General features: G+C 42.4%; 1 protein-coding gene across 2 annotated transcripts in view; it reads right to left on the reverse strand.

Annotated features, from left to right (window-relative positions):
- PRKDC (protein kinase, DNA-activated, catalytic subunit) overlaps window positions 1-23,400 on the reverse strand; it is a 184,532-nt gene that overhangs the window by 150,143 nt on the left and 10,989 nt on the right. For both annotated transcript variants that reach the window (XM_064384164.1, XM_064384163.1), the window contains exons 8-20: window positions 15,492-15,547; window positions 15,371-15,401; window positions 14,726-14,883; window positions 10,747-10,893; window positions 9,122-9,286; window positions 7,667-7,835; window positions 7,268-7,317; window positions 6,232-6,357; window positions 4,629-4,781; window positions 2,933-3,048; window positions 2,093-2,252; window positions 1,341-1,427; window positions 55-174 (exon numbers count right to left, since the gene is read on the reverse strand). In XM_064384164.1, coding sequence (XP_064240234.1) covers window positions 55-174; window positions 1,341-1,427; window positions 2,093-2,252; window positions 2,933-3,048; window positions 4,629-4,781; window positions 6,232-6,357; window positions 7,268-7,317; window positions 7,667-7,835; window positions 9,122-9,286; window positions 10,747-10,893; window positions 14,726-14,883; window positions 15,371-15,401; window positions 15,492-15,547 — 1,538 coding nt within the window. The remainder of the gene's footprint in view (window positions 1-54; window positions 175-1,340; window positions 1,428-2,092; window positions 2,253-2,932; window positions 3,049-4,628; window positions 4,782-6,231; window positions 6,358-7,267; window positions 7,318-7,666; window positions 7,836-9,121; window positions 9,287-10,746; window positions 10,894-14,725; window positions 14,884-15,370; window positions 15,402-15,491; window positions 15,548-23,400) is intronic.

Consider the following 23,400-nt stretch of genomic DNA (forward strand, 5'->3'; position numbering starts at 1 on the left):
CTCTGGGACTCACAACAGTGATGCAGACGTGGCGCTCTCCAAGATAACACCTACCTGCAGCACAGGAACGTAGGCTCTAATATCGAGTTCAATGATGTCATGTGGGAGGGACAGAAGAAAGGTCAAACAGGAGGCCAAAAGTTCATCTTTGTATTGCTTCATTTTAACTGCCACCTAAACAAGGAGGAAGACAGTGCTGTGTATCTGAATAGAGCTTACTTTTGAAAATCAACTAAAAAATACTTGCCCTATTCTCAAATACAAAAAATGGGCTTGTAGCCTTTATTGACAAGACCACATTCACTTACAAATTACGCACTAACCTCCAGGAAAGTTAATCTGTTGAAATGCATAATTCCTACACATGGAAAAGCAAGAATCTAGTTCATTTTGAGCTGCCATTACTCAACAGAATTATGTTAAAAGAGCCTGAGGAACTTTTTTTTTTAAGGTAGAGTCGTGCTCTGTCACCCAGGATGGAGTGCAGTGGCTCAATCTTGGCTCACTGCAATCTCCACCTCCCTTCAAGTGACTCTCCTGCCTCAGCCTCCGGTGGAGCTAGAATTACAGGCGCATAGTATCACATCCAGCTACTTTTCCGTATTTTTAGTAGAGATGGGATTTCATCACGTTGGTCAGGCTGGTCTTGAACTCTTACCCTCAAGTGATCTGCCCATCTTGGCCTCCCAAAGTGCTGGTACTACAAGCATGAGCCTCTGCACCTGGCTGAGAACTTTTGAAGCACAATAATTTCCTCTATTCATTTTTTTAAGACCATACTCCCACTCTAGATTTAGCAAATCAATTTTTGTTTTTATATTTTTTTGAGACAGAGTCTTGCTCTGTTGCCCAACCTGTAGTGCAGTGGCACCATCTTACCTCACTGCAACTTCTGTCTCCCGATTCAAGCAATTCTCCTCCCGCAGCCTCCCAATCCAGCCCAATTTGTTTATTTTTTTTTTTTGAGAGGGAGTCTCACCACCACCCAGGAAGCAGTGCAATGGTAACATCTTGGCTCACTGCAACCTCCGCCTCCCAAATTATTTTCCTGCTTCAGCCTCCTGAGTAGCTGGGATTACAGGCTCACGCCACCACACCCAGCTAATTTTTATATTTTTAGTAGAGACAGGGTTTCACCATGTTGGTCAGGTTGGTCTCAAACACCTGACCTCCTGATCCACTCACCTCGGCCTCCCAAAGTGCTAGGATTACAGGCGTGAGCTACCGTGCCCGGCCTCAATTCTTAAAATAATTAGATTTATGATCACTAGGATTTTTTCAATAGATATTCATTTAACAATAGCTCATGATAACACTAAGATAAATTATTTAAAAATTACCTCTTTGCCAAATTTCATAAATAAAGCAAAGCAAGAATACTTTTCTGGGTCTTCAGGAGAGTGTTGCAAACTCTTTGGACTAACTCCCTGTCAAATAGAACAGCAAGTTAGTACACTGCACAAGAATCCGGAGACTGTATCCTAATTCAGTACTTCCCAGCTTGTCTTCAAAGGCACAAATCCATTTCAAGTTACCAACATCTAGTGCAGACCAGAGGGAGAATCAGCTCTGCAGACATTTCAAGTCACAGGCCAAGAAGTCAGATCAAGAAGAGGGAAGGTGGAAGCTAGTCAGAAGCCATGGATACAGCTAAATCCATTCCCTCTTCCCCGTCTCACCCTGTAATAACCCAGGTGGGCTCCACAAGTTACTGACTGGAGCCTCCAGAATGCTAATCCAGCTGTTCTCAAACTTCACTAGGTGCCAGAATCACCTGGCGGCTCCTAGCACAAGCGGCAGAGACCTCCCCCCAGGGCTTCTGACGCAGAAAGCAATGCTCAAGGCTGCTGGTCCCAGGACCACACTTTAAGAGGCCTTGTTAATCTTATACAATTAGCCAGGTGCTTGAGCATCAGGGAAAAAACACTAAGTTTTTAGAGTGCCATCCAACTGCTACTCACATATCATTTTGTTAAATACATATAATAAAATTAGTAGACTTTAAAACGGCATGGGCCATAATCACATATTTTATGACTCATGACCTAAAAAAAAACACAAGAAGATTCAATGTCCTGCAAAAAAGACTCACCTCAAAATATTTTATTTTCTTGGCATTTCTTACTGTAATAGAAAGCAATTTGTAGAAACCACTGATGAGGGGCAACCTTGTCGACTGTAAAATTAACTCATGTGAAAATGAGTACACCCACGGTTCAAAAAATTCAACTTGTTTCTCAGGGAGAATCTCTCTGCAAAAACAAATTAGAAATTGAAGGTAGAAATTGTTATCATACTAATCTGTATTTAGCTTTAAAAGTATAAGGAACATAAACAACTGTAAGCTACAACTCCATCACAACAATTTTAGATACATATAAAATGTTTAGATATATCTACAACCCATTTTTCTCTATCTGAGGATCTTTTAAATATAAAAAAAAATGAAAACTGGGCTGGGTGCGGTAGCTCATGCCTGTAATCCCAGCACTTTGGGAGGCCGAGGCGGGTGGATCACAAGGTCAAGAGATCGAGACCATCCTGGCCAACATGACGAAACCCTATCTCCACTAAAAATACAAAAAAAAAAAAAAATTAGCTGGGCATGGTGGTGCGTGCCGGTAGTCCCAGCTACTCTGGAGGCTGAGGCAGGAGAATCAATCACTTAAACCTGGGAGGCAGTGGTTAAGGTGAGTCGAGACCAGGCCACTGCACTCCAGTCTGCTGACAAAGCGAGACTCCATCTCAAAAAATATATAAATAAATAATGAAAACTGTAAGTTGGTATACTTAGATATGTTTTAAAGATCTATATAATCAACGAAAGATTTTAAGTCTTTTATTATTTCCTTTCTTATATCTATATAAGGAACGTATAGCCAATAACTAATGATCATTTTCATTCTTAAATAATTAAAATTTTACAAAATACCTGCAAAATTCCACCAGGTTAATGAAAGCCGAAAAATCTTTAGGTTTAGCTGGATGCAAGTTAGCCGCTGGATCTGAAGTCGGGATCACCCAAACACCAGGCGCCTCATCTCCGTTCTTAAAGAGTAATTGTAGTAAAGAAACACTGTACCATTCAATCACAAATCACTCAACAAATAACTTTCCAACTGACTTCATAGTCTAGGACTCATGCTATGAAGAAAGAATGCAACAGCAAGAAAGACCAAGATGGGCGTTCAAGAGCTACAGTCTGATGAGAAGGGCAGGACTTGCAGAAGGCACTAACCAAAAGGACGCACGGGAAGTGATGAAAGAATGGGTCAAACACAAACATGCCAGGAGGGCAGCACCGCTGAGGAGCTAGCAGTAACGCCGTGACAGAGACAGAATTTTCATAGGTGACTTGGAGATTTCAAGTGAAGAAACAGCGAAATACAGAAATTATGAACAGTATTAAGATAAATGAAAAATATGATATTTTGGGAGTGCAGGAAGATCAGTTTTAAACACGTTAAGTTTGTGTCACCAAATTGCGTTACCGAACACAACTGTGTATTCAAATTCAAATGTTAAACAAGTAGTTAGAAATAGAGAACAGGAACCAACAAGGGAGGAGGAGGCTGGAGACCAGAGGTATTTGGAAAGTGTTAAGCGGTGGTCATAGATCTGTTGGAATGAAACTGGAAGGGCAGGGAACAGAGGAGAAAGAGAAGCCACTTAAGACAGCAATGAACATACACACGTGTTCTAAAACACAGGTCTGTCAGCTGACACAGTCCCAGAAGTCCCTTTCGCCAAGTTTTTTTTTTTTTAAATAAAACTATTTTAGACATATGCAAAGCACAGACAGCAATAAAGTACACATTGATGTTGTTACCTATCACCCGACACGAAAATAGAATACCGCAAGTGCAACAAAGCTGAGGTTGCCACAGACTTGTACTGTTTACCTTCACGTTTCCTACGCGCATCCTCTCCATTACCTCTTGTCTATCTCAGGACTGCAGTGGAGGTACTGATGCATGAACGCTAATCAGCACAAGTCTGAAACACTCACTGCAGCAGAAAGCAAGCAAGAGGCCTTCTCGGGATCTCAGCTCTCTCTCACCAGCCTAATTACTATGGAGTCCAGTTGCCTCAGGCAAGAGCAGGGCAACTCCAGGCTGGCAGCCTTAAGCCATGACTTATCTTTAACCCAGGCTAGGAAATTGGGTGTAAAAGAAAGGGAGGGCATTTTCTTGTTTCTCTGCCTATTGTCTACATTCTACTATCTCAGGAACATATTTAACACCTTGTACCACAATTTGGAATTTCCTTAACTATAAACAAGAGCAACCCCAGGTTTCCCTATCCTACACAAAGTCATTTCTACACAAAATAAGACTTCTGTCACTCTTTACTATTGCTAAGGAATAAGAAATAAACGAGCCTAGTAAATAACTTTTTCCAAAACAATTAACGTATTTATATATAAATTACTTCTTGAGCCATCTAGTAATAACATTTTCTATATAATAGGTTACATCCAACAAAAAAGCATCAATGGCACATAATAATCCTGAAGAAATCAATTTTCTCCAGTCCTCTACAAATGTGCTACTAGGCCCTGAATATTTATATGCAAAGACAGTTGGTACAAAGATGATGAAAAAGTACTATTGATAAAAATTTCTAACCTCTTGTTCCCCAACAGTCTGTGTTTCTAGTGTAAGATCCAATCTCTCAACAATCTTCAAAACAGATTTTACAAATTCATCATAAAGTAAATGATTCAGGCTTTGATGGGAGGAATCCACAGAGAAAAATGCTTCATCTGCTAAAATAGAATCCTTTAAATAAAGAAAAACAATAAACTTCAAAATCTTGTGCAAAACAGTATGAGCATTTTATAAGCATTAAAACACATATACCGATGTACGTGCAGATTTGGGTATTATGGCAACAGTGATTATAAACCGTAGCAGATTTACCTGGAGGTTTTCAAGCTGCAAGACACCTTCCTAAACTATTATGACAGCATCATTTCAGTCAGATATCATTTATCTAATCATGTAACAAATACTTACGTACACAGTGGTAACTGAGAAGGTTTAGGCCAATCCTTGTCAAAGCATTTACCCCAATTAATTTGTAGATGTGTATGTATAAACACAAATATGTATAATAAGCATATATAGACACTATGTCTTTCATATAAGTCTGTGAACATATATGTACATGCCCATATGGCTATGTGTATATACAACTACATATGAACACATATATAAACATGTACATGGGCCGGGTGTGGTGGCTCACGCCTATAATCCTAGCACTTTGGGAGGCCGAGGTGGGTGGATCACCTGAGGTCAGGAGTTCAAGACCAGCCTGGCCAAAATGATGAAACCCCATCTTAATATAAAAATAAAAAGAATAAAAATAAACATGTACATATATACATACATACAAATATATAAATCCATCCTCAGAATCGATTTAAAAGTATAATCTGTCATTTCTTTAAAAGTGAAGCCATTCTACCATTCCAAAATTAATAGGCCAATTACTCTGCCTACATTTAGTCTCATATTTTATGGTACTTACAGTTATCTAACATCACATGTAAAAAACAAATACTGGTAAACTTACTAACAACTGGTATTTTATTTCAGTAAGAAAAAAACTAAAACCACCTAAGATTTTTCACAAGACAGGAATCACATATTGACAAAAATTGCTTGTCGTAGGCTATTAACGCTTAGTCAAACTGCACTACAATACTAGCCACTACCTGCCTTAAAGCAGACACTGAAGCAATGTCTGTGAGAAATGTATTAAGCAAGAGGCCTTATTCTAATCCAAAGTGACGTACAGAATAGCCAGGCACCAATCCTCTTCATGCCTACTACATTTATCGGATTTATCTTCACCTTAAACAAATAAAAAAGAGACTAGCTCTTCCACGGTGACAATACTGTTTGTTACCTAGGAGGCTGGACCTGTGAGGAAGAACAGCTTAGCACGAGCTGTACCATCCTGCTACTTGAAGCTAAAATAAGGACTCAGCTACAGTAACTAATGCATGTTAAAGGAGTTCTATATTTTTGTTTGTTTCATTTTTTTCTACTCTCATTCTAACTTCCCGATCCATAGTTTTAATTTTTTATTATTTGAAGTACAGTTTTAAACTTCTGAAAGTTAGTAAAATATAATTCTGAAATAAACAATTCTTGTGTCTAAACTACAGAGACTAATCGAGAAAGTAGGGTACATTTAAGGCTTTCAAATGGTAAATGTTACCGTCATCTGGTCAGAGCTCAGGAGATGTCTGAAGAGATCCACATAGTCTTTGTATGTGGGCACCTTCCATTTGCCAGTTCTGACTTCCCCTGAAGCACGGTGGTCTTCAGATTCAGACTCAGCGCCCTGGCCAGGAAGACAGCATGACAACATTTAGTGACAGATTCTCAGAAGCAGCACTGCTGACAGAACATGCCAGTTTTCAGAATTTTCTAGATTAAACTGTCACTCATAGGAGACCATATAATTAAGGAAGACATAGTATTATAAAATCATAATTTAAAAAGCTGAGGCCAGGTGTGGTGGCTCACACCTATAATCCCAGCACTCTGGGAGTCAAGTGGGCAGATCACCTGAGGTCAAAAGTTTGAGACCAGCCTGGCCAACATGGCAAAACATCTGCACTGAAAACACAAAAATTAGCTGAGCGTGGTGACGGGCACTTGTAATCCCAGCTATTCAGGAGACTGAGGCAGGAGAATCACTTGAACATCGGAGGCGAAGGCTGCAGTGAGCTGAGATCGCACCACTGCACTCCAGCCTGGATGATAACACAGCAAGACTCTGTCTCAAAACATAAATAAATAGATAAAAAGCTGAAAACAATGTGATTCTTCTGTGACTAAAATTGTGATACACCAACAAGGTATTTGAATACAATATCCACTGAATGTGCTATGATCCTTAATCTCTCTTTCTTATATATTTCAAACTTTCGTCTCATTGTGTGTCCTGTAACTTCTGGGAACTAAGATATGCCTCCCTTAGCATATTGTCCTAGAGTTTCAAGAGAGAAAACATTTCTGTTTTAAAAAAATGTATAAAACCTAAAGCTATGCTTAAAGATGTTTCATACCTTAGAAGTGTCTGCGCACCTAATAAAATATTATAGAGGTATTATGTCCTTTTCAAAACGTAAGGCATGGCTAAAAGAAAAGAACAGCCACTTGCAAAATTATATTGAAAAAACTCAGCAACATTCCTAACTTCCTGTGATAACAGATTAATTTTCCAAACATTAAAATTCAGAATTTACCTTTGGAAGGACCACTGGTTTAGAACATATTCTGATTAACCCCTGATGCACTGAAAAGGGAAAAAACAAAAAAACAAAAATGAAGGAAATGCTGAAAAATATACAATGAAACACTAAAAAAAAAAAAAAAAGTCAACAGTCATTATATTTTGGAACCCAACTTTACCTCTCAATTTATTTTCTAAGTTCATTAATAACTTTAATTTTAAAACTTAAAACTATTAAGATTCAGAGATAATAGGATGAAAAAAGGAAAAGATTTTGGTCTACCAAAATTTAGTTCATCAGAAGTTGTATCAAAGATACAAAATAATTTGGTGACCAGATTCTCGTTACCTATATCAAATAATGTGTTAATTATCCATCATTACTCATAAAAACAGTAAATTGCAAACTTACCCACAGTACTAATGCAATTCCTGAGAACTGGTCCTTTTGCTGCCAAGGCTAGAAACACCTTCACTATGGCTCTGCAACACACCAACTGCATTTTCGGACTGTACTGTGGGAAACTGTCTATCTGCATCACCACGAGGTGCTCCAGAACTGGAGTATATACCTCAGGAACCTACCAGAAATAAATAGCAAACGGTGAGTTAGAGGAGGGAATCACGGAATACAGGAATAATACAAATATTGAAAGTAATTGGCCGGGCGCGGTGGCTCACGCCTGTAATCCCAGCACTTTGGGAGGCCGAGGCGGGTGGATCACGAGGTCAAGAGATCGAGACCATCCTGGTCAACATGGTGAAACCCCGTCTCTACTAAAATTACAAAAAATTAGCTGGGCATGGTGGTGCGTGCCTGTAATCCCAGCTACTCAGGAGGCTGAGGCAGGAGAATTGCCTGAACCCAGGAGGCAGAGGTTGCGGTGAGCCGAGATCGCGCCATTGCACTCCAGCCTGGGTAACAAGAGCGAAACTCCATCTCAAAAAAAAAAAAAGAAAGTAATTACAACTGAATTAGATACTTATTAAAAGAAAAACATGGTTTGTCATCTAACCTGCTAAGTTTAACATTTATTACTGTGATTGCCTTAATAAAAAACATACACACAGAGTAAAAATTGTCTTGAGGTACAATTCTATCCCAAGCAACAATTCCGAATCTTTCAGAAAGATGGAAAGAGAAACAAATTTTTTTCTTGCTCTGGATAATAAAAAAATCAAGTTTCATGACAATAATTCTATTGCCACAAAATGCTAACTGTAAGGCCGGTGCCTCCTTGGGAGCCGAACGGACACGCCCTCCTCTCTCCGCGCCTAAAAACTATGTCATCATTCTGAGCGCATTGCTCAGCATTTGCCCTCTCCACGCGGGCTCCCCCTTGCCCATTTCCGCATTCCAATCTCAGCCCTGCACCCGCCAGAAATTCTGAAAAGGCCTGCCAAGAACCTGCCCTATGGTAGCTCCCCCGTACGTCCTCGGCCAGCCCCTCGTCCGTGCTCACTCCCTTCATACCCAATGGAAATGCCCCCACTTTGTTCACCTCGCCCGTCCCCAGTCTTTTAACACCCAATAGAACTACCTTGTCTTTGTTTCCCCCATAGTCAATCAGCTACTTCTACTCCCTATAAAACCCCACGCCCCAAAAAGAGAAACGCGACTTCTCCGGCCCTTCCTGTCGGACCATAGAACCTCGCCCAGGAGCTGATTAAATTTCTTTATTCCAGTAACTGGCCTCAGTTGCCTCAATTAAATCTCAGTTGCTTCATTCAAACCTTACACTAACTAAATATGTTATGTCGTTCACAACGATGCCTACACTAAATGCATCATATGACTCCATCAAATGATTTGAAGAAATGAAGATTAAATACTTAAAACTGTGCTCAGTTTCACTATTTCACTTACCGTGTCAAGGTACAGCAAGACACTTGCAATAGACTGGAGGAAGCTTGGCATCTGATAAACACGGTCATCACCAATGTCTGTCTGAGTGAGGAACATCTGCTTGCAGCGCTGAATGAGCTCAATGTACATGATGTCAACATCCTTTGCATTTATAACCTTGCAAGGCTTTAGAAAAGGTAAAACAGAAGTCCTCAGCAATCTTATCAAGATCAAAATAATGATATTTAATAAGGTATGTGTTAAGCCATGTGATTATAAACACAAGTTTAATAAGCTTTTTATTTAAGAAGACATACAGATATAAAATACAGTATCCAGCTAGGTGCGGTGGCTCGTGCCTATAATCCCAGCATTTTGGGAGGCCTAGGCAGGAAGATCATGAGGTCACAAATTCAAGTACCAGTCTGGCCAACATGATGAAGCTTTGTCTCTACTAAACAAGAAAAGCCCACAAAAATTAGCCAGGCATGGTGGCGCACACCTGTAATCCTGGTAGCTGGGATTACAGGTGTGTGCCATCATGCCCGGCCAATTTTTGTCTTTTTAGTAGAGACAGGGTTTTACCACGTTGACTAGGGTGGTTTCAAATCCCTGACCTCAGGCAATGTGCCTGCTTTGGCCTCCCCAACTGGTGTGATTACAGGTATGGGCCACCACACCTAGCTAATATTCTTAAATATATCTCTTCCCATCATATAAACTTCTTTTTTTTTTTTTTTTTTTAATTCTTTCTAAAACTGAGTGAAATCAACTACAATTTTACTTTAAGAATAAGGAGCAGCATAACACAGAGGGGAAACATGGTGTTTCTATTCTTCAGACTTGGACTTATGCCGTGGTTCTGTCAATTCTGAGTCTCTTGACAAGTTTCCTAATTTCTCTGGGTCTCAGTTTGCTAATCTGTAAAACAGTAATACTCAGCTCCTAAGAGAGTTAGGAAAACTTGAGATAACACAGCTAAAGAATTCTAGTACACAGTAGACAATAAACACACTAATACAATGACTCTCAGGATATGTGGTGAAGGGACTGGTTCTGGACCTCCTCAGTGTACCTAAATCCATGCACTCAAGTCCCACAGTTACCCTATGGAAGTCTCAAATACAAAACGTCAGCCTTCTATATACGTTTCCTATCCAGCACACACTGTATTTTTGTTTTCTTGAGACAGAGTCTCACTCTGTTTCCCTGGCTGGAGTACACTGGAGCGATCTTGGCTCACCGCAACCTCTGCCTCTCGGGTTTAAGCAATTCTCCACCTCAGCCTCCCGAGTAGCTGAGATTACAGGCATGTGCCACCATGCCCAGATAATCTTTTCTATTTTTAGTAGAGATGGGGTTTCACCATCTTGGCCAGGCTGGTCTTAAACTCCTGACCTCTTAATCTACCTGCCTTGGCCTCCCAAAGTGCTGGGATTACAGGTGTGAGCCACCCCACCTGGCCACACACTGTATTTTTGATCCATGTATGGTTGAAAAAAATCTGCATATAAGTGTACCTGCGCAGTTCAGAGGGCCTGCTGTATTGTTACAAGTATTAGATATTACTCAAAATGAAATGAATTAGGTTCCTTTAAACAATCACATGAAACCAAGACAAAACAAAATAAGTTAATGAGACATACTCCTGCAAAAAGTCCATATCCACGGATAGCAATGGATAACTCCTTGTTGTTTGAATCCATGTTTCTGATGATTCCATAAAACTGCTCCATAAAGTACCGCAGCTTACCCTTATGCATTTCTGCATTTTTCGCCACCATATAAGAAACCTGCAAATATATAATATTTATTTTTTTGGAAATATTTAATAACAATGGAATCTATACAAACATGGAAAAACTAGAACTGTTTAGAGGCTACTAATGTACTGTTACAGTTACACACAATTGCTTTTAACCATAAAGACCCTTTCTTCCATTTTCCTTAGTCTCTATCAGGTTCAGAAAAGTGTCTTAAATAAGGCGAAGTGACATGTTTTTCCTAGAGAAAGGGACTAAGAGACCAAGGATACACCTAAGTCTGACCAAAAAAAAAAAAAACAGGTTTTGAATTAAGGCTCTCTGATGAAGCAAAGAGCAGTCTTTAGAACTCACCTGTCACCCACAGGGTGAAAGAGAACTGTCAGGGGATCAGTGACTTCAGACATCATCAATAAATAGAGTTCAGAACAATCAGAAAGACAACGCATCTCAGTTTCCAAAAATATAGGCTACAAACTATAAAGCTTAAATTAAGTGACGCAAGGGGAAAATGTCATCTGAGAAGCAAAGAGATCATTATTTACCAAATCAAGAGGCAGGAGCCCAAATGCAGGAACTAACACAGGTATTCAAAGAGCATTCCCCATTTCAGCACAAAGACTGTCCAGGATAAGAATGGAAGGAATCCAGACAGTCATCAAAGGAAGAAAAAAAAATCCACCTTCCATTGCCAAATTACTCATACACTTCACAGTGCCCCTAAAGCCAACAGGTCTTAGCGTGTGACCTTCTGGGAACTTTGCTCCCTGTTTGTGTTTGAATAAAACATCGTACGTACTCTTTCATAATTTCCTTCTTCATAAAACACATCACAAATGTTTTTCAGCAAGTAAACAACGTCATTTTACTTAATTACAGAATAGGGAATATTATATACTATAATGTGTAACCACTTAAACACTGCTAATTTTCTATTATTGTATTCTCAGAAAACATGTTTCTAGTGCATCTATATTCAACGATTTTCTGTATATAATATTTAAAGACTTGAAAATAATTATTCAACAGCAGACTGAGTACAGATTAAAACATTATGGCTCATAAATATATATATTACAGGCCGGGCTCGGTGGCTCACGCCTGTAATTCCAGCACTTTGGGAGGCCTAGGTGGGCGGATCATGAGGTCAAGAGATCGAGACCATACCAGCCAACATGGTGAAACCCCATCTCTACTAAAACACTACAAAAATTAGCTGGGCATGGTGGTGCACGCCTGTAGTCCCAACTACTCGGGAGGCTGAGGCAGGAGAATTGCTTGAACCCGAGAGGCGGAGGCTGCAGTGAGCCAAGATTGTGCCACTGCACTCCAGCCTGGCACCTGGAGACAGAGTAAGACTGTCTTGAAAAAAAAAAAAAATTTCATATATATATGTGTGTGTATATATATATGTATATTACATTGCCATTGATAATCATACAGATGTTATGAATTAATATAACATCTGTATGATTACAGATGTTATCATCTGTATGATTACAGATGTTATCATCTGTATGATTACAGATGTTATCATCTGTATGATTACAGATGTTATCATCTGTATGATTACAGATGTTATCATCTGTAATATCCGGGCACAGAAGCTCATGCCTGTTATCCCAGCACTTTGGGAGGCCGAGGCAGGTGGATCACCTAAGTTAATCCTGGCCAACATGGTAAAACCCTGTCTCTATTAAAAATACAAAAATTATCCAGGAGCTGTGACAGGCGCCTGTAATCCCAGCTACTCAGGAGGCTAAGGAAAGAGAATCACTTGAATGCAGGAGACAGAGGCTGCAGTGAGCCAAGATCGCCCTACTGCACTCCAGCCTGATAACAGAGCAGACTCCATCTCAAAAAAAAAATATATATATATATATAGATGTCACTGTGAGGAAAATATATTCAACATAGTGGAAAATCTTAAGGCCAAAAAATTACACATCCTTTATGTAAAGTCCTCTTTCTTCCTCTCCTCACTCCCTCTTCTGAATAAGGAGGGAAAGAAGGTATCTCTCCTTGCTTAGGGCCTCAGGTCACACGGGATAATCTAACAATGGGACTCAGGGTGGGGCTGGTCATACCTGGTAACAATGTGATTCAGAATGGGGGCTTTGGGTCACATGACATCCCTGGAAACTGAGCTCCAATAACCTACTATGCCTATATGCTGGGGCCCCAAGGGAAACCCCAAACACAGAGGTTCGGGGGAGCACTCAGTCAATTCTCCACACGTGCTGTTGCACACACACTGCCCTGATTCCACAGGGAGAGGACCAGGAAAGCGCAACGTTCAATACTTTCTTAGTTTCTGCACTATGTGCTGCTGCTACCTTTGGCTGATTTTTATCTGAGCCCTTTAGCTGTAATAAACCATAGCTGTGAGTATCAATGTGAGGGTATCTTGGAAACTCCCAAACTTGCACAGACATCAGCCCTTGAGGGCAGCACTGAGGACTGTTCTCTTGAACTTCTCCCCTAAGCTCGAATGACTTTCTCAAGAGGGTAGAGATTAGCAGGTAGAATATATTTCCTCAATGAAACTCTAATGTGTACTCAATGTAGTTTTTGTGAAGAAGGGCAGTAGGAGACTGAAAAGTCTCTGGCAAGGATGTGAAATACAGATTAGCGTGGCTCGTTAAAGACAACCAGCGCAGTGCAGGGAGGGCTGACGGGTTTCTCTGCAGGCCCACGCCCCGCCCAGCCCTGCACCAGGAAAGGCAGGCACTGCTAGGGAACAAGGCTCCAAGGGTGCCACCAGGGATGATGACCACTCTGTACACATCTCGGACACGCCTCCTTGCTAACAAAGCATGAAATTCTCTCTCTCAAGATGTTTATTTCAGCAAATGCTTACTGAAATCCAAACATATTATATGAATCAGTAAAAAATAATTCCTCAAATTTTTATTTCCCTTAGCAAGTAAGGCCAGGCAAGTTAAGCAGAACAGTAGTTTTATGAGGACCAAGAAGAGGCAACCTCAAAGCCAACACTTCAAGGAGAACACAAGCCGGATGGGAAGGCCAAGTACTGCAGGGAGGCTAAGGAGGCGAAAGGGACAGGCAGCAGAGCCAGGGGCCAAGTTTTCTTGGGAGGTGGGCCCAGACCTGAAAAAAGGATGGCAGTGCTCTCTCTCTTCACCTTCTGCACATTCCAGCTGTGACTCTAAGGCTAACACAACTGCAACACTGTTCACACAGTTTATATGGATAGCCTGTGAATTCAGCTACTGTTTATCCAGGTATGGAACTGCCCCAAAGAAAACATTTGTTGTGAATCTCCAGTCCTTTCCCTCAGAGCAACCCTAGAAGTCTACTTCCTTGGCGGCCAAGCCCCTGTGGACACCTCTGGACGTCCAGGACATCCTGGAGACCAGCGCTCAGAACGACAATCACAGTCTCCTCAGCTGACCAGATGAGCTGCCATGCACGCAGGTGCAGATTCTGTAACCACCTCCTAACCAGGAGGAAAATCCACAAGGGCAAAGGGGAACTCCCAGTTTTCAAGCTGACACACAAGCATCTCTCTATCCGCTGGTGACAGCTCCCAGGAGACGGGGCTCCCCTCAGCCCTCCACCCACTCTCCAGCCCTTCCCACCACCTCCTTACCACCATGTCTTTGCTCCATTAGACCTGTCTTATTCTGGGGTCTGAGGCCCTAATCAAATCTGGTATCTCCCTAGCTCTCCTTCAGCCTATCTGCCTCCCATGAGGCTGGCTGATCAACAGTTTTCTGCTTTCATTACTACAGAGCTAATGGATCAACTTGTATTTATTCTCAAACATGCATGCATACAATTGGAATTTAATTCTGTGTGTGAAAGAAATATTGTTAAATGACATCTGAATTTGTGGTACCTGTTTCAGAAAGGATTCCAGGGCTGATTGTGCAGCTTTTTTCAATTCTACATTTGTGTGGGCACACCACTTTAACAGGACTTCAAATAGAGACACGTACTTGTCCAGAAGGCAGGTGCTAAACTGAGATGCGTGCAGGGCAAATAAGCGCAAGCCAGCTGCAAATGCAAAAGCCGTTATATTTAAAATCAGAGGACATAAGACAGAACAGAAAACCAAAAAAGCTGCAGGGATATGTCAAAGTCAAGACTGTGCTCAGGGAGATCCGGTACCGTTACACTACAGTATCCCAGGGATCCCTGTCAGCGCTCTTAACGCCAACAATCAACAGGCCCACAACTTAGCCGACAAATTCCAAAACAAGAATCAGAAGTGGAATCAGGATCCACTGAGACAAAGGCAGAATCGAACAGCCTGGATCCCCTGAAAGATACCCTAAAATAAAATGCTTTCAACCATATAACCTGAGTATCACCATTTCAACCAGAGCTTACTAAGTCACCAAAAGTCTCCCTGTAAATAACTGTGTGTGAAACATCACAGATGTTATCACATTTGCTTTCATTCAAAGTTTAAGCAAAACTTTACCTGAGATGTTAATTTAGTAATCTAAGATAATATACCTCATTAAATACAGAATCCTACCTGAGGGCACGGCATATCTCTTCAGATCAATCTATTTTAGAAAACAAAAATTCACCATCAGTATTCGAAAGTCTGCACTGCAAAGGCATTAGAGTAATATTAATAGTAATATTAATCCTACCTGAGGACGAATTGCCTTCAGAACAAAATTAAAAATCTCCTTTGAAGTCTGGGGATCTGGGGAAATACCAAGAAGCCTCTGTTACAAACAGTAATAACAGTATCACGTGACACGCTTTACAGATAGCTTGACACCTATATTAACCCTATTAGTCTCTTGTGAATTCAAGAGTAACATCTTTCATCATTCCATCCAGCTAGAAAGTTCCAAGTTATTACTGCTGCACAGTTATGACTGCAAGAAAACAAAGAAATCTGGGATAACAAAGACATGGTTTAAACATCAACTCATCACTTACAAGCTCTGTTAAATAATCTCTCAGAGCCTCCATTTTCTTATTTGCGTCAGAGACAGTATATGCCTTTCTTTTAGGATCGTTCAGAGGATTAAATAAAATAACTTACTCATGGCCAAACATACCGTCTCTCCCCAATACACCCAGGCACTTATTCAACACACAGTACATGTAAGAGAGAAAAAAAAGAAAAAAGAAAAAAAGGTACTTGCCAAGATATTATGAGAATTACAAATACAAATAAAATATGACTTTTGACCTCAGCAAACTTATTAACTAAAAGTTAAGATAAAAACAGGCACTCGGCCGGGCGCGGTGGCTCACGCCTATAATCCCAGCACTTTGGGAGGCCGAGGCGGGTGGATCACGAGGTCAAGAGATCGAGACCATCCTGGTCAACAAGGTGAAACCCCGTCTCTACTAAAAATACAAAAATTAGCTGGGCATGGTGGTGCGTGCCTGTAATCCCAGCTACTCGGGAGGCTGAGGCAGGAGAATTGCCTGAACCCAGGAGGCGGAGGTTGTGGTGAGCCGAGATCGCGCCATTGCACTCCAGTCTGGGTAACAACAGCGAAACTCCGTCTCGGAAAAAAAAAAAAAAAAAAAAAACAGGCACACAACTATAGCATGTGGCTCTACTCCTGGCCTGACAGACATCACAGTTATCTGTATAACTGTCTCACATCAGATTATTCATTGTAGCTATGAAGAATCATGCTTTATTCGTCACTAATTTCTCTACCCTTCTAACAGTGACTTGTAATCAGTCAGCAGAGACCCAAGAACTGTTTGCTTTTATTGCAAGGACTGACATATTTGAGACAGAGCCCTGATGATGATGTGACAGGAGCTGGATAAAGAATGTGGCCAGAGAGGACTTAAAGCAGAGAAACATCAACATGGTTGCAGGATGGGGGAATAAAAAAGACATTTAAAAAGCTACTTTGGAATTCATGACAAGCAGATTTCTTCTGACTGTGAGTATTCTATTAAGGCTTTCCAGACATGGTAGCATTTGTTCTGAGACTCAAAGAATAGGTACTGGTTGGGGAAAAGGTCATTCAAATAGAAAGTAATCATGTTAATAAACACAAATGTGCATACACAAGCGCACCGGGCGCTCGACAGTGCACAGTGGGTCTGGGGTGTGGGGACTCAGCGAGGACCGGCTTCCCTAGGCTCTGCCCTCCACAATCCACTCTCCTGCAGCCCCTCCCTCTAGTAACCCACTCCCTGTACAAGCATGGTCTTTTATCTGTTGTTTTCAATGTGGTAAAATAGACATATTTATCATTTAAACAATATGTACAGATACAATTCATTGGCGCTAAATATATTCACACTGTTGTGTAACCATCACTACTGTCTATAACCAAAATGTTTTCACCATCAATAACAGAAGGGCTGTGCCCCTCAAACACTAACTCCCATTTCCCCACCCCAGGCCCAGTAACCACTATTCTACTTTTTCTGTGTGAATCTGGCTACTCTAAGTACCTAGTATGAGCAGAATCATAGATTGCTTGCTTCTCGTGGCTGCCGTATTCTACTTAGCATCCCATCCGCAAGGTTCATCCAAGTGGCAGCATGCGTCAGACTTCCATGGCTTTTTATGTCTGAATTAACGTTCCAATGTGTGTATGTGCCCCATCTTGTTTATGCATTCATCCCTTAATGAATACTTGGGTGGTTCTTGTCCTTTGACTTACTGTGGATTTGCTGCTAGGAACATGGGTGTGCAAATGCTATTTTTTTAAACCTTCTCTTGGCCAGGTGCAGTGACTCATGCCTGTAATCTCAACACTTTGGGAGGCTGAGGCAGGCAGATTGCCTGAGGTCAAGAGTTCGAAGCCAGCCTGGCCAACACAGTGAAACCCCATCTCTACTAAAAATTTTAAAAATTAGCTGGGTGTGGTAGTGCATGCCTGTAATCCCAGCTACTCAGGAGGCATGAGAATTGCTTGAACCCAGGAGGGGGAGGCTGCAGTGAGACAAGATCATGCCACTGTACTCCAGCAAGACTGTCTCAAAAACAACAACAAAAAACCCTCTCTTACACCCACATCTCCCGTCAGCCACAGCCCATTTCTTTGCTCTCTTCCATTATAAGATTTGCCTAGCGTTGGCCGAGCATGGTGGCTCACATCTGTAATCCCAGCCCTCTGGGAGGCTAAGGCAGGTGGATCACCTGAGGTGAGAAGTTCAAGAGCAGCCTGGCCAACATGGTGAAACCCCATCTCTACTAAAAACACAAAAAATTAGCTGGCCGTAGTGGCAAGCATCTGTAATCCCAGCTATTTGGGAGGCTGAGGCAGGAAAATCGCTTGAACCCGGGAAGTGGAGGTTGCAGTGAGCCAAGATCACGCCACTGCACTCCAGCATGGGCAACAAGAGTGAAACTCTGTCTCAAAAAAAAAAAAAAAAAAAAACAGATTTGTCTAACCAGTGTTTTCTACAAATGGCCTCTACTTCCTCCTGCTCTTCACCCTAGAGGTCCCATTTCTCCAATGCTCAATGGATGCTGCTCTCGTAGAGCTGAACCCACCACTTACTGCAGGTGCCTCCTCCCCAGACCCCACCAGAGGCAAGGCAGCCCTGCACCACCTCCCCAGCACTCTCCCGCGACCCTCTGCCTGGTCCTGCACTCTTGCCCCCTGCTTATCTTGCTCACACTCCTAGCTTTAAATACTACCTATGTGCTGAAGACCTCCAAATGCATAGTCTGAGGTCTGACTTCTGCTGCAAGATCCCGTGTTACACATGCAACCACACACAAGACATCTAAGCCTGGATGCTTCCTAAGTGTCTCCAGTTAAACACATCCAACACAAAGGCCAGGTTTCTACCTTTCTGAATCCCATTCAGCTTAGGAGTCAGTGAACAGCCCTCAGTCCCTCACTAAGGAACAGTCTCTCATTCCTACACTAACTCATAGCCCATACCCCACAGCAGTCAGGTAGAGCCCTGTGAAATATCTCTTGGCCCACATCGACTCCTTTTTGAAAAGTCCTGGCTCCCACTCCACCTGGAATGAGATCCCAGCTCAGAAGCCCCTCACACACCAACCCTTTGTCCTTCCCATCTCACCCTGGCCCACCTCACCTGGCCTTCACACTCCAGACACGCCAGCTCTTATAGACTCTCAGACTATAACACGCAGGCTAAGCACAGGGTCAGAGGCTGGCCAAGCATGGGGCTGGGCGCTGAGCAACCACTGCCTAGAATGACCGCTTTTTCAGTACTTCCCCAGCTGTCTCCCTCTCTTCCTACTGACCACAGTTTCTGCATTACAACCTCAGAAAGCACCAGCAGGCCGTGTGCTCCACCTTTCCAAATTCTGGCATTCCCCTTCACTGTACCCCACCTCTGGGCATTGCTGAACCCCAACATCAGCAGAGCTGGTTTATTTGTTCGTCTGTTTCCTCCACTAGACTGAGCTCATGATTTTAGGAATTCGGTGATTTCAGTCACTGGTTTAACATCAGGTTCTTCACTGTTTAGATAGATGGCACCCATTGCCAGGCACAGTGCCTCAAGTCCGTAATCCTAGCACCTTTGGGAGGGTGAGGCAGGTGGACTGCTTCAGCCCAGGAGTTAACCGACACTGCGAAACCCCGTCTCTACAAAAAATAAAACAGCTAGCTGGGGCCAAGTGCACTGGGTCATACCTGCAATTCCAGCACTTTGGGAGACTCAGGCAGGTAAATCGCTTGAGCCCAATAGTTTACCAGCCTGGGCAACATGGTGAAACCCTGTCTCTACTAAAAACACAAAAACCAGCCTGGCATAAGCCCAGCTACTTGGGAGGCTGAGGTATGAGAATCACACAAGAGGCAGAGGTGGCAGTGAGCCAAGATTGCACCACCACACTCTAGCCTAGGTGACAGAGCAAGACTCAGTCTCAAAAAAGAAAAAAAAAAAAAATAGCAGGGCATGGTGGCATGCGCCTTTAGACCCCAGCTACTTGGGGAGAGCTACAATGGGAGGATCGTTTTGAGCCCAGGAGGCTGAGGATCAGTGAGCTGAGATCACAGCACTGCACTATAGCCTGGATAACAAAGTGAGATTCTATCTCAGAAAAAAAAAAAAAGGAAAAAAATATATATATACATAAATACATATATTTTTATATATACATAAAAATTTTAAATTTGTTTGTCTATTTTTTTCAGACAGAGACTTGCTCTGTCACCAGGCTGGAGTGCAGTGGCATGATCTTCACTCACTGCGACCTTCGCCTCTTGTATTCAAGTGATTCTCCTGCCTCAGCCTCCCGAGTAGCTGGGACTACAGGCACGCACCACCACACCCAGCTGATATTTTGTATTTAGTAGAGATGGGGTTTCACCATGTTGGCCAGGATGGTCTCAATCTCTTGACCTTGTGATCCACCCTAAGGATGCTTCCTAAGTGTCTCTGGGACGCCTCGGCCTCCCAAAGTGCTGGGATTACAGGCGTGAGCCACCAGGCCTGGCCTTATAATTATTTTTATAACTCATACTTACACTCTGTATTTCCTGGGTGCCTTCTATATGTGTATGAATGAATTATTAGGATTAGTATTTAGTGCTAGAAGTCACATGATCATGGCATCAAAAAAATATATCAATTTTAGCCTCAGTCCAAGGCTTAAATCCCAGATTTGCCACTTGTTAGCCAAATTCATTTTCTAGTGTTGTCATTAACAACTTACCACAAATTTAATAGCTTAAAACAATACAGATTTGGGGCTGGGCACAGTGGCTCACACCTGTATTCCCAACACTTTGGGAGGCCTAGGCGGGTGGATCACGAGGTCAAGAGATCGAGACCATCCTGGTCAACATGGTGAAACCCCATCTCTACTAAAAATACAAAAAATTAGCTGGGTACGGTGGTGCGTGCCTGTAATCCCAGCTACTCAGGAGGCTGAGGCAGGAGAATTGCCTGAACCCAGGAGGCGGAGGTTGCGGTGAGCCGAGATCGCGCCATTGCACTCCAGCCTGGGTAACAAGAGCAAAACTCCGTCTCAAAAAAAAAAAAAAAAAAATAGAAGAGGAAGTGGGAGCCACAGGAGAGAGGAGAAAGAAGACAGGAAGAAAAATCACACAGGGCTACTCTTATCAATCTTGACAAGCAACAAAGAAGGCTTGAGTAGAAACATTAGCTTAAAACAAAACCGCTGTTTTTGCAGGTAAAAAATTATTGGATATAAGCAATTTTGTAAGTTCAACCTAATGGAAGAAAAACAGAGTAGGTAAAAACATTTGGTAATTACTTGAAGATAAAGTTAGGTAAAGAGGCCAGTAGTGGTGGGTCACACCTCTAATCCCAGCACTTTGGGAGGCCAAAGTAGTTGGATTACCTGAGGTCAGGAGTTCGAGACCAGCCTAGCCAACATGGTGAAACCCCATCTCTACTAAAAATATAAAAATTAGCTGGGCATGGTGGCACATGCCTGTAATCCCAGCTACTCAGGAGGCTGAGGCAGAAGAATCACTTCAACCCCGGGAGGCAAAGGTTGCAGTGAGCCAAGATTGTACCGTTGCACTCCAGCCTGGATGACAAGAGCAAACCTCTGTCTCAGAAAAAAACAAAAAGTGATGAGAAGCAAAGCAGTTCCCCCTCCTACCCCTTAAAATTCTTTTAGGATTAAAAATTATATTTGTCTTTTCAAGAAGAAATGAATTTCATTGGCCAGGTATGGCGGCTCACGCCTGCAATCCCAATGCTTTGAGAGACTGAAGTGGGAAGATCACTAGATGAGAAGAGTTCAGTATCAGCCTGGGCAATACAGTGAGAGGCCATCTCTACAAAAAATAAAAGGAGCCAGGCATGGTGGCGCCTATAGTCTCAGCTACTTTGGAGGCTGAGGCAGGAGAATTACTTGAGTCTGGGCGTTCAAGACTGTAGTGAGCGATGACTGTGTCTGTGAGTAGCCACTGTACTCCAGTCTGGGAGACGTGGTGAGACCCCATCTCTTAAAAAAAATAAGAAAAGGGCCAGGTGCGGTGGCTCACGCCTATAATCCCAGCACTTCAGGAGGCCAGGGCGGGCAGATCACAAGGTCAGGAGTTCAAGACCAGCCTGATCAACATGGTGAAACCCCGGCTCTACTAAAAATACAAAAATTAGCTGGGTGTGGTGGCGTGCACCTGTAATCCCAGCTACTTGGGAAACTGAGGCAAGAGAATCGCTTGAACCTGGGAGGCAGAGGTTGTGGTGAGCTGACATCGTGCCATAGCATTCCAGCCTGGGCAACAGAGCGAGACTCCATCTCAAAAAAAAAAAAAAAAAGGAAAAAAAACTGAACTTCAGCAAAATAAGGGCTTTTTGTGTACCAAAGGACACAACACAGTGAAAAGGCAACTCAAAAAATGAGAGAAGGGCCGGGTGCAGCGGCTCACACCTGTAAGCCCAGCACTTTGGGAGGCCAAGGTGGGTGGATCACTTGGAGACCAGCCTGGGCAACATGGGGAAACCCCATCTCTTCAAAAAGTACAAAACTTAGCCATCTTTGGTGGCATATGCCTGTGGTCCCAGCTACTTGAGAGGCTGAGGTGGGAGGATCACCTGAGCCCAGGAGCTGGAGGTAAGCAGAGAGCCATCACTGTGCTCCAGCCCAGGGAACAGAGTGAGACCCTGTCTTGGGGGGGAAAAAAAAGAGCGAGAGAGAGAAAATATTTGCAAATCATACATCATGTATCTGATAAGAAACTGGTATCTGGCCAGGCACAGTGGCTGACACCTATCCTCCTAGTACGTTGCAGGGGCCAAGACAGGAGGATCACTTGAGCCCAGGAGTTGGAAACCAGCCTGGGCAACATGGCAAGACCTTGTCTTTACAAAACGTTTTTTAATATTAGCTGGGTGTGATGTTGTGCACCTGTGGTCCCAGCTACCCAGAAGGCTAATGTGGGAGGATCTCTTGAGCCCAAGAAGTTAAGGCTGCAGTGAGCCATGTCTGAGCCTACTGCACTGAGCCTGGGTGACAGAGCAAGAACCTGTCTCAAAAAATAGTAATAAATAAAAGAAGAAAGAAAAAAAAAAGAAACAAAAGAAGAAAGAAAACCAATTAACCTAAAAATTGGGCAAAAGACCTGAACAGACGTTTCGCCAAAGACACACAAATAGCGAGTAAGTACATGAAAAGTTGCACAATCAACATCATTCATCAGGGAAATGCAAATCAAAACCGTGAGACATCCCTTCACAACCATTAGGCATTAGGATGGCTATTACCAAAAGAACAGAAAACGACAAGCCAGTGAGGATGCAGAGAAGCTGCAACCCTTGTGCACTGCTGGTGGGAATGTAAAATACTGCAGCCACTGTGAAAGAATGGTTCGATTCCTCAGCAAATTAAAGCTACGGTTACCATGTAATCCAACAATCACAATTCTAAGTATATAACCAACAGAATCAAAAGCAGGGATTGCTAACAGACATCTGTACAACCATGATCATGGCAACACCACTGAGAATAACCAAAAAGTAGAGGCAAACCGAGTGTCCATACGCAGATGAATGAATCAACAAAATGTAGCATATACACACAGGAATATGATTCAGCCTTCAAAAAGAAGACAATGCTGACACGTCAGGATATGGTCGAACCTGAAAGACACTATGCTA

The sequence above is a fragment of the Aotus nancymaae genome, unplaced genomic scaffold (genome assembly GCF_030222135.1).
Source record: "Aotus nancymaae isolate 86718 unplaced genomic scaffold, 86718_ANA_hifiasm-v0.15.2.pri h1tg000036l, whole genome shotgun sequence".
NCBI lineage: Eukaryota > Metazoa > Chordata > Mammalia > Primates > Aotidae > Aotus > Aotus nancymaae.